The 11,992-nt window shown below is 42.3% G+C and overlaps 1 protein-coding gene across 1 annotated transcript; it reads left to right on the top strand.

Annotated features, from left to right (window-relative positions):
• Nucleotides 1–2,726: 2,726 nt before the first annotated feature.
• LOC123505105 (nuclear nucleic acid-binding protein C1D-like) lies at nt 2,727–10,189 on the top strand. The gene is made up of 5 exons (XM_045256154.1): nt 2,727–2,993; nt 3,123–3,254; nt 6,159–6,225; nt 7,247–7,432; nt 10,007–10,189. The coding sequence occupies exons 1-5, from the start codon at nt 2,970–2,972 to the stop codon at nt 10,027–10,029; spliced, it is 432 nt and encodes a 143-aa protein (XP_045112089.1). The 5' UTR covers nt 2,727–2,969; the 3' UTR covers nt 10,030–10,189.
• Nucleotides 10,190–11,992: the final 1,803 nt, after the last annotated feature.

Genomic DNA, 11,992 nt, shown 5'->3' with positions numbered 1-11,992 from the left:
TGCTGGGACTGGGATCCGGACACCAGCGGGACAGATGGATGGAGATGGCGGAGCCCTGGAGCAGCGGGAGCGACCTTCCCCTGTTCTCCAGGCGGGAGACACCCTGCTGTCCTCACGCCTGTATGCAGCACACTCCTCAGCGGTCCGGCCGCCAACACTTCATCATCCTGCCAAGTCTCCTCACACACCGAGCCCGCAATGACCGCAAAGACAGTGGCCGGGATACGGACAATGGAACCACTGGTCCTGAGCAGTGCCAAGGAAAGGACGCAGGCAGCAGGGAGCAGACACCTTCAACCACCGGTGTTAGCAAGGACGCCTCTGACAGCAGCAGGGAGAGCGAGGACAAAACCAGCGGGAAATTTCCGTGGGAGTTCAATGTGGACGTGAAGGGCTGCGACGAGGTGCGGGCGACGACGGAGGGAGGCATGTTGATGGTGGAGGGAAGAGGCTCAAGTGACACCTCACGGCAGATGGTGCGATACATCACCTCCCTGCCCCGCCACGTGAGCCACGACTCCCTCACAGCCAGCCTCAGCAACGGCCGCCTCACCGTGACCCAGAAAGCCGCGGCACAGATGCAGGCCAGGCCAGGACGCTGCCTATTGATGTGCAAACGGAAGCGTCGCCTCAGCCTGACCAGCAACAGCGGGAACAACTACAACAACAACCACCACAACATGAGCAGAACCAGCAATAACAATAGCAGTGACATCACCACTATGAGCCCGAGCAGCAGCAGCAGCAGCATGCAGCACAGGGTCAATATACAGTAGAATAAACGGAATAGTATTTAGTCAGCTATCGCTCAAAGGAAACATTGGTGACTGAGAAGGTTCACAGTACTGGTCAGCACACCTCCTGGCGGCTTGGTACATGCTGATCCAAGTTTTACATGTTGCGTTGTGATGTTTTGAGTACAAATGTACGTTAGAAATGATCGAGCCAATGCGTATATATTATGTGGACCATGTTATATATGGTAAATATGTTTATTAAACACTATATGTACAGTACCATGTACAGAGAACGATAAAAACAATAAAAATAAATATATTTATAAATAAACTTGTATCACGACCTACAATACTCACCCATCAACCTTAATTTTGCATGAGCACCGATGCCCTCGGCTTCACCAAACGTGATCTCTCTCTCTCTCTCTCTCTCTCTCTCTCTCTCTCTCTCGAGAGAGAGAGAGAGAGAGAGAGAGAGAGAGAGAGAGAGCATACTTTTTATGCATATTTATAGGGAAAACTTATATTACAAGGAGAAAATATTACTTTTTTTCTCGTACTAAAATGAGAAGGTTAAAGTTTTAGGGAAGACAGAATTCTACAAGAGCAAAAAAAAACTCAAAACGCGGTGCCGTGCAAAATTTAGATGGGAGAGAATGGATGATGATTCAACAGCGAAAAAGATGTATCTGTGGAATGAAAGTGGAAGTAAATGGAGGAAGAGCTTAGAGGTGCATAAGAATGGCAAAAAGGAGTGGATTACAAGTTTTATGGTGCATGAGAGTGACTGGGAGGAATGAAAATGAGCCTGAATGGATCGTGACAAGAGGAAGCAGAGTGGGAACTGAATAGATTGTGAGGAAATGGAATAGTGAGATAGACAGAGAAGTGAAGTGGGTAGGACTGAATATATGGAAAAATGAGGTGAAAAGAAAGAGTACACTGGAATGATACTACAATGAAAAGGAGGTAGCCCTCGATGTTTAAGAGGTGGCATGATAGTTGCCTGGGTGGTGATCTCTTCCGAGCTATGGCACAGTGTATGGATGTGAATTTAAGGAACTACAGGTTGTTTGAGTCCCGCAGCAAAGTGTGAGAGGATGTGTTGGTGGAGCATGAAGTGTGAGAGGTATGAGAGAGACAGGAAGGAGATGATGCAAGTGGTTCTGACTGAATGAGGGCATAATAGGGATGAAAGAGTGGAGAAGACAGGAAGGGAATGGATAGGGTTGCAGTTGGGACTGTATAGCTAGGTACAGAAACGAGGGAAATGATTAATTATTGAGACTGAAGGATTGAGTTTCAGGAGAGAATGCGGTGAGCGAGGTGTACAGATAACTAGTGAACAGGATTCTATATTTTTTTTCATTTTTTCTGCTTATCTTTTGTTCTTTTCCTCTTCAGGAGTTGCCGATGCAAAGCTCTAGCTCCGAAGCCAACCCGAGCCACCTGTAGCGTCAAGATATTACATACCAAAAGAGACGATAAGTGATTGAAAAAAGTAAAAACGTCCACTCAAGGATAAACACCTTCGTCCTCTCCTCCTGAGGTGAGAGGAGTGATGACCAATGACAAATGAATAAAAAGAAAATAAAAACTGAGTTTTCAGCCAGCAGTAACGTTGGAATGGCAGAATATTAGCAGTCTTGCCAACTCAGGGTTTTTACCTTACTATATCCTGATTTTTTTTTTATACTGCTGGAGGTTAATCTTATACAGCATATTCATCAACTAAACAACTATAAGGATATATTAACTGACAAAAACCAATCAATCAATTAATAGATAATAGCAAAATAAAATTACGTAAGGCATCTTAACTATCTAGCCATCCATTCCTAAAATGTTTGTCAGTCCTTTTCCTTGTAATTGTGGATGGAGGATAAAAATGATAGTGAGGAGGGACAAAACTCTCCAGAAGGAAAGGGATCATGGCAAGAAGTGAGTTCGGTGAAGGTGAAGATGGAGATGCAATACAAGCACAGTTGGCACCACTGTCTGGACTGTGGATGTAAACACTGCCGCGGTGGTCACTGGTTGTTGTTTCACACGTGCCTCACACAGTCACTGGTTCTGGTTCTGCTGGTCGTCGGGAAGAATTGCATTTCAATAGCTCTTCCCCCTTTTCTTATTTGTCTTGTTTCGTTGTTAATTTTAGAGTTTTCCTCTCACTCCCACACTCGCCAGTCACTACAGCCTTCCTTCCTGCGACGCTCCACTGTCACACCACAAATGGACGAAGACGTGGGAAAAGAGGTGAGGATTTTCCAGTGACCTAACCTAGCCTTCACGTGTAAATGGGGCTAACCTAAACTAAGCTAACCCAACCCAACCCACCCTAGCCTTCAGGTGTAAATGGGGCTGATGTTTGTGTCATTCTTGCAGGTGCAGCAGAAGAGTGATGAGTTCCCTCCTGGCATGGCCCCTAAGATGCTATCCCTGCTGAAGAGTGTGACCACGCTGGAGCAAGACCTCAAGCCCCTGCTGGCCCAACCCTACCACGAGGCCTTCAGCAAGGTATGGGGAGTGCTTGATTAACTATGCTGCTGTTTGATAATAATATATAGTAACTCTAAGATGCTAGGGTTGACCCTTGTGCTGTCTGGTAACACTAACTCTCAGGTGCTCCAATTAAGCCTTGTGCTGTCTGGTAACACTAACTTTTGGGTGGTCTGGCTCTAAAACCTGGTAAATTTGCAGTTTCAACCAATATACCCTACCTTATATTTCTTTGTACTTGTGTCTAACAAGCCTGGGGGCCTCCTGGGTAAAGCGGAGTTTTAGGATGGGGAAACTAAAAACGAGCAAAATTTGATCTCTTGAAAAAGTTTAAAGAAATAATAAAAATATTTGGACTAAAAATCTAGGGAAATTTCCCTATAACTCAATAGAATTGCTTGAAAATAGTGAACACCAGAACTCTACTCTAAACCTGACCTAACCTAATGACTGACAGACTGTTACAGCACCTGCGCAATATTCATAACAAACACACAAACATGCTCAGTACCCTCTGACTGCTGTGGAAAGATCCAGAGCTAAAATTGAGGTAAATCTTAGAAATTCTGTCATGAAGTTATTATTAATTTCCGATAGGGTAAAATGGGGTTAAAAATGCTTGTTGAAGTGTGATCTAGACTGTGAGAATTTGTATAGATCTGTGGTTGAAACTGCAATAATACCTAGAACCCTTGTGCTGTCTGATAACACTAATTCTCGGGTGCTTTGGCTAACCCTTATGCTGTCTTAAAACTAACTCTTGGATGCCTGGCTAACCCTTGTGCTGTCTTAAAGTTAGTACAGTGGTAACATGTTGGTCTGGCATTGCTAAGGTTGGCAGATGGAGCTTGTTTAAGCTCATGAGTTTAAGCTGTTTACTGGGAAGTTACTGCTGTGGTTGAGTGCCACAGTGGAGAGTTGGGTCTGCCTGGCTTATGTTCTGGAGAGCACCAACTGTGGTGGATACCGGAACTAAAAATCAACTAACTTAACTTTTTAGCTTCAAAACTAACTATCGATAATACTAAGTCCTGGGTGTTTTGGTTAACCCTCATGCTATCTGATAACTAACTCTTTGGTGCTTTAGCTAACCTTGCGCTGTATTAAAACTAACTCTTGGATGCTCTTGCTAACCCTTGTGCCGTCTTTAATACTAACTCTTGGGTGCTTTGGCTAACCCTTGTGCTGTTCGATACACAAACAACACTGAGTAAGTCTCGTAGCCTCCCATATGCCATATACACTGTCCTAACAGCCACATTCTAACATCATCTAACTGTCATTATCTTAACTTACGAAAACTGAATTCTCTTGTAGACTCACTCTTGAAAAAAAATACACTTTCCTAACTTACAATCACATGACTAAATTGCTTGATATGGAAATACTCAAGATTCTTAGGCTTTCTTATGTGGACACATTGTTTCATCAGTTTGCAAATATTCACCCAACACTGCACTCCTTGAAGGCAGCCAAGAGTAGGTAATGAATGTTTTGATACTCCTTGGGATCAGATGTTAATGGCAAGTGACAATAAGTAACAGCTGCCAAACATTGTGGTTGGCTACAGATAGAAAGAGTATAGTAAGTACTAATCTGGGAGTGATTAAGTTCTTCAATTGTGGCCATAGCCTGGACCATGTCAAGATTAGTGAACTCTCCAGCTCTCCTCGTTTCCAGGCTCCCCTTTTGCAGCTCTTTCACTCAGCTGACGTGATATGGAAATGAAAATATGGTAACCAAACAAACCTAACCCTAACCTAACCTTGGTCAAAGTTTGGGTTATGTTAGGTTAGGTTAGTTTTGGTTATCATTTTCATTCACACGTCATGCCAGCCGAGTGAAGGAGCTGCAAAGGAGAGTTAGAGGGTTTGTTATTCTTGACATGATCTCATAGCCTTTCTGCTTTCAAAATTATATAACAATGATGTAAATCAAGACATGTTGTGTAGTCTGGTTGACATACACTAAAAGAGAAGTCAAATTGAGTAGTTCATCTCTAGTTTATGGATACATCACAAATGATCACCAGATCAAACTCCTCAATCTATGCTTCCACACATCATGTGTGGGAGTGATGTAAATAATTTATGTTAATACTTGATATTTGTACCACACGGCCACTCAGTGTTATGCAAAATTTGTTTGTAGATTTATAAGAATAATCACATGTTAGATTTTCCTGAGGAAATTAGGAAAATCTAACATCATGCAATATTGTCAATACAGAAATTTGATATCTTCTTTTACTATTACATACATCTGGTTTCCTTAAAAAATTCCTTTAAAATACTATGTTTCAGTAAACTTAAAAAGATTTTCTCCAGATGAAATATAGTAGGTAAAGCAATGTAGCCAGTACTGTAGGAATCTTTCATTAAATATGTAAATATGAAATCTAGACTTTTGGTTCATAGTCCCAAATGAGTATTTACTGCACAACACTCAGTAATTGCATGCAGTAGCACTAATGCTTGAGCTAAAAAATACTTGTAGATAATTATCATGTACCCTACACCTTTTCCTTCAGTCAGCACATGCATGTTGATGGCAGTGGACAGCCTGCCCATATCAATAATACATAAAGAAAGCATAGTTTTACTGAGAGATCTTTAGTTATTGCATAAAGATTACATAGTTCTATCAAAGGGAAACTAGTAGTATTGTACTTACTAGTGATGTCCTTCCATCTCCCTCTGTCTTGTCCTGCTTCATGACACACACACACTGCAGCTCTGGAGGGACAACATTGCTGGTGACACACAATCACTCAATGTATTAAACTCTTAACTTAATCACAGACTCACTAGAAATACAATAGTCCAATATATTGATGCATGACTGTGTCACCCTTCAGGTCAGTGTCACCTGTTAATAAATACAGTGAATTATAGTATTAAATATGATTCCTTTTTATTGCAGCTTTCCCCACTTGAACGAGCTAAAGTTGGAATGATGGAGATCTACACTATAAATTCCTTATTTTGGGGTAAGTATTTGATTATCTATGTGCTTCAAAATACTAAACATTTATTAAGTGTCCTAGTTATCAAGTAGGTCTGAGTACCACTATTATTTTTGCACACACACACACACACACACACACACACACACACACACACACACACACACACACACACACACACACACACACACACACACACACACACACACACACACACACACACACCTATCGCCAGAGAGACATATAAACAAAATAATTGGAGAAGTATTGAACTTATTGAGGAACATAAGAGTGGCGTTCGTATATCTAGATGAAGAAATGATGAAGAAAATAATTACTGCAATGATAAGACCGAGGCTTGAATATGCAACAATACAGTGGGCTCCGAACTTAAAGAAACACATAAGGAAACTAGAGAAAGTACAGAGGGCTGCAACGAAAATGGTGCCTGACTTAAGAGATTTGACTTATGAAGACAGACTGAAAAGAATGCAACTTCCAACCCTGGAAAACAGAAGAGAAAGGGGAGACCTGCTAATTCTATTTCTTCATTGCTTTGATTTTTGTTTTCCATTGTAATTTGCTTGAAGGATGCTGAGACTTATTACACTAAGATCCAATGCAAGTGTCATGTTCAGAATGTAGAGAAGTTTATTTATGTATCTATATATTTCTACACATTCCTTTTTTTTTTTTTTTTTTTTTTTTTTTTTTTATTTATTTATTATTGCACTAACTCTCAAGCCATTAAGAAGACCTTCACCTTTGTATATCAACCAAATCAAGTCTGGACTCGCATTTGTCTTCACCTTCATTATAGACGGACTATAAATAATTTTGCAACCATTCAGTGCATATTGTTTCCCATCCTCACCACTGACTGGTCTCTTTACACCTGCTTAGCCTGAGCCTGTCTGTCTTACCAAATAAAGTCAGAACTCCCATCTGTTTTCACTCATATTTACTACAAATAATCTTTCAGTCATTCCGTACATATTGCTTCCATTTGCACCACTGACTGATCTCTTTGTGTCTCACCGTGCAGTGCTGATGAAGGCAAGTGGGGAGGAGATGGACGAGACACTGCGGGATGACTACAAGGTGGAGATGGGGCGGCTCAGGGACACTCAGGGGCGGCTGTCAGAGGTGGAGGCGAGGGAGCAGCGGCCGGCCACAGACGCACGGGTGGCAGCCAGGTTCATCCGGCAGGGACTGGGCATCAAGGAGGAAGGTGAGGGTTGTTATTGTACTGTTGTCATGGTTTCTTGCCTTTTCTTGGTTGGCTGTGTTGGAAGGTGTTTGTTGGTGTACAGTTGTCACATTTTTTTGGTGTTACTTGATGGTGTTGGAAGGTGTTTATGTTATTGTACTGTTGTCATATTTTCTTGGTGTTGCAAGGTGTTCATGTTATTAATTAAGTATCCTAGTTATCAAGTGTCATATTTTCTTGGTGTTACTTGGTGGTGTGGGAAGGTGTTTATGTTGTTGTACAGGTTGAACCTCCTTAATCCGGTATTCTTTCATCCGGCAACACCTGTAATCCGGCAAAATTTTTGTTTGCCGGAATTTTTTAATTGGCTGGAGTAATTTGCTGGACCGCCACTAGGACACGGCGGCGCTGTAGTATGTTTTGGAGCCTGGGCATTCTGGGTCAAATTTGGATCAGTACCATGCTGCCGCTCATTGCAAGCACCCCCCCCAGGTGCATAAACATTTTTTTCTGCAATATTTGCCCCTAAACATGGCTTCCAAGCGACCAGGAAGTGATAGTGTTGTGTATGAACCAAAGAAAAAGCGCAAACATATGACAATATCAGTGCAACAGAAAGTGGACCTATTGAGGAAGCTAGATAAAGGTGTTTCAGTGTGGACCCTATGCTAACAGTACAACATTGGATAAGTATATAGAGGGTGTTTTGGGGACCACCTATAGTTCGGAATTTTCCATGGTCCGGCAAGTCTAAGGTCCGGTGGTTGCTGGATTTGGGAGGTTCAACCTGTACTGTTGTCATATTTTCTTGGTGTGTGTGTGTGTGTGTGTAATTCACTGTTTGATCTGCTGCAGTCTCTGATGAGACAGCCAGACGTTACCCTACGGAATGAGCTCAGAGCTCATTATTTCCGATCTTCAGATAGGCCTGAGACCAGGCACACACCACACACCGGGACAACAAGGTCACAACTCCTCGATGTAATTTACATCCCGTACCTACTCACTGCTAGGTGAACAGGGGCTACACGTGAAAGGAGACACACCCAAATATCTCCACCCGGCCGGGGAATCAAACCCCGGTCCTCTGGCTTGTGAAGCCAGCGCTCTAACCACTGAGCTACCGGGCCGTGTGTGTGTGTGTGTGTGTGTGTGTGTGTGTGTGTGTGTGTGTGTGGTGTGGTGGTGTGTATTTAAAGGTGAAGGATAATATTACAATCATCACCACTACTATTTCATGACCACTACTTCACTATTCATGTTGTTGATTGCACCGATATTTTACCTTCTCAGAACGCACAACCTTGGTGATGTTCTTGCTCATAGATTATCTACTCAAACACATTACCATTTCTTTGTACAGATGTATAGCCAATTGGATTTATATCTCTGTCAAAATAATACAAATTTGCTTGAAAGATACTTCATGATATACTGTAGACACAAATAAATCCATTATGTTATCAGTGAATGGTGTTAGATCTCATTATTGAGGTGTATCTTTATCTTAAATCAATTCTCTCTCTCTCTCTCTCTCTCTCTCTCTCTCTCTCTCTCTCTCTCTCTCTCTCTCTCTCTCTCTCTCTCTCTCTCTCTCTCTCTCTCTCTCTCTCTCTCTCTCTCTCTCTCTCTCTCTCTCTCTCACACACACACACACACACACACACACACACACACACACACACACACACACACACACACACACACACATGGCCCGGTAGCTCAGTGGTTAGAGCGCTGGCTTCACAAGCCAGAGGACCGGGGTTCAATTCCCCGGCCGGGTGGAGATATTTGGGTGTGTGTCCTTTCACGTAGCCCTGTTCACCTAGCAGTGAGTAGGTACGGGATGTAAATTGAGGAGTTGTGACCTTGTTGTCCCGGTGTGTGGTGTGTGCCTGGTCTCAGGCCTATCCGAAGATCAGAAATAATGAGCTCTGAGCTCGTTCCGTAGGGTAACGTCTGGCTGTCTCGTCAGAGACTGCAGCAGATCAAACAGTGAATCACACACACACACACACACACACACACACACACACACACACTGCATAGTGTAGTAGTGGTTAGCACACTCGACTCACAATCGAGAGGCCTGGGTTTGAGTCCCGGCGCGGCGAGGCAAATGGGCAAGCCTCTTAATGTCTGGCCCCTGTTCACCTAGCAGTAAATAGTGCAGGATGTAACTCGAGGGGTTGTGGCCTCGCTTTCCGGTGTGTGGAGTGTGTTGTGGTCTCAGTCCCTACCGAAGATCGGTCTATGAGCTCTGAGCTCGCTCCATAATGGGGAAGACTGGCTGGGTGACCAGCAGGCGAGCGAGGTGAATTACACACACACACACACACACACACACACACACACACACACACACACACACACACACACACACTGATGTACAGCTTCTCATCTACCATTTATCTCTACCCTCTACTATATGCACCACCACTGTCATGTCTCCACCTTCACCAGAATCACCACTAACCAACACTTACCCACTTCAGTTGGCTGGTTACTCGTCCTTGTCCTTGTCCTTGTCACTTTCACCTCAGGCATGTATGTCCCACATGCTCACCCAGCCTTTCTTTGTCTTTGCAACAACAGACTGTGCAGAGGAACCTTCTTAACTGCTGAGTGCCTGGAGATGACCACACAGGCATGAGGAGCCCACAGAGGGATATAGTCATTGCTGTAAGGAGAGGAAGAGGAAAGGTGAAGAGTAAATGTAAGACAAAATAGTTTTTTTTTTTTTTTCATAGTGTTTTATAAAAAAAAGTTGAAACCATATTGTGTGGTTTTTATTTTTCACGTGGGGGGAGAATGAAGTTAAGGTTTGTTGCATTTCTGTTGATGTGTAGCTAGTGGAAGACAGTAACACTCATGCTACTTCAAGAACAGTTATTCCGAGTACCCAAGCACACTGGTGCGAATCCTGGCCAGGGTCTGAGAGTGACGGGCTTCTTCCTCTCGGGCTTTCAGATAGGAGGTCTTTAGGCTGTAAATGACACTTTTGAAAACCTATTCACTGCCATTATGCCAGACAAATCTTTTCTGCCCTGTTCACATAAAACAAGAGAAGCTTCAAGAAGCCAAAGTAAGTTTACTTTTCTTTAGATGTAATTGTTCAGTAATAATCAAGTCACTGATCTTTTGTAAGTAAAGATTGTTTATTCCCCCAAAATCTAGTTCCTATATACAGTTTTATACAGTGCCACACTCCCTATAGAAAGATATTACCTATCATTTAACATCATTCATACACATCTAATCTTTCAAAGCTTCCTAATGCCTAAACACTTGAGCCTTGGGTAATTATAGAACAAGCTAGTTGAACATTAAGCCACTGCCTGGTTTTTAGCATTGTTGGCAGCAGTAGTCTGGGATGATGATGATAGGCCTACATAAATAAATAATAGGTGCAGTAGTGGTACCGTACAGACTTAGACAAAGAACTAGGAAGTGTATTTCATGATTTAAATTAAATTTCTAGGCTATCAATTTGCGAAGCTAACACACACACGCGGCTCTTTCCTCACCCTCTTCGATTAGTGTTGTCTTATACAAATTAAGTACGAGTCATATACTATCTATTAGTTATACTATTTTAGGAATTTACACTGTATAGTGATTGTAAACATTTACCAAATTAAGTTTACTTGTATTACATCTACTACCCTATATTAATTTTCTTTAGATGTACTTGTTAAGTTGTTACTCATCTTTTGTAAATATAGATTGGTTACTCCCCTAAAAATCAAGTTCTTATGGTTAAACAGAAAACGTTAGTAAATAAAATGGATAACTTACCTAACTGGTGCAACAAATTCAGTCTATGACTGATTTGAGTAACCTTCCAGTCGCTGAGGAGACGACGTGGCGTTAATTAAGCATGATTGAAAAAAAAAAAACTCCCAAACAGTTCTAGCACTCTGTGGATTGTAATACCACGTAAACGGTGTTCTAGGTACGCTATTCATTCATTTGTTTAATTTTCTATTTATTTATTCTTTTATTTATTTATTTATTTTTTTTTTTTTTACCGAGATCACTCTGAAACATGGCAAGAAAAAAGCTGATGTTCATGGAGGAACACACACACACGTAGTGGTTAGCACGCTCGACTCACAATCGAGAGGGCCGGGTTCAAGTCCCGGTGCGGCGAGACAAATGGGCAAGCCTCTTAATGTGTAGCCCCTGTTCACCTAGCAGTAAATAGGTACGGGATGTAACAGGAGGGGTTGTGGCCTCGCTTTCCCGGTGCGTGGAGTGTGTTGTGGTCTCAGTCCTACCCGAAGATCGGTCTATGAGCTCTGAGCTCGCTCCGTAATGGGGAAGACTGGCTGGGTGACCAGCAGACGACCGAGGTGAATTACACACACACACACACACAGGTAGAATAGGTAACTGAAAGTATGATAAGTAGTTACGAGAGACAACATGCCTGTCAGTGTGTGTGTGGCTGGCTGCTGGGGCAGTTTATTATTATTATTATTATTATTATTATTATTATTATTATTATTATTGTAGTAGTAATATAGAGCAGTAACAGTATAGTATATAGTATACAATGTAATATTTAAGGGATTATAC

The sequence above is a fragment of the Portunus trituberculatus genome, chromosome 17 (assembly GCF_017591435.1).
Source record: "Portunus trituberculatus isolate SZX2019 chromosome 17, ASM1759143v1, whole genome shotgun sequence".
NCBI lineage: Eukaryota > Metazoa > Arthropoda > Malacostraca > Decapoda > Portunidae > Portunus > Portunus trituberculatus.
Note: the sequence above shows the minus strand (reverse complement) of the source record. Positions and strands in the feature narration are given on the sequence as shown.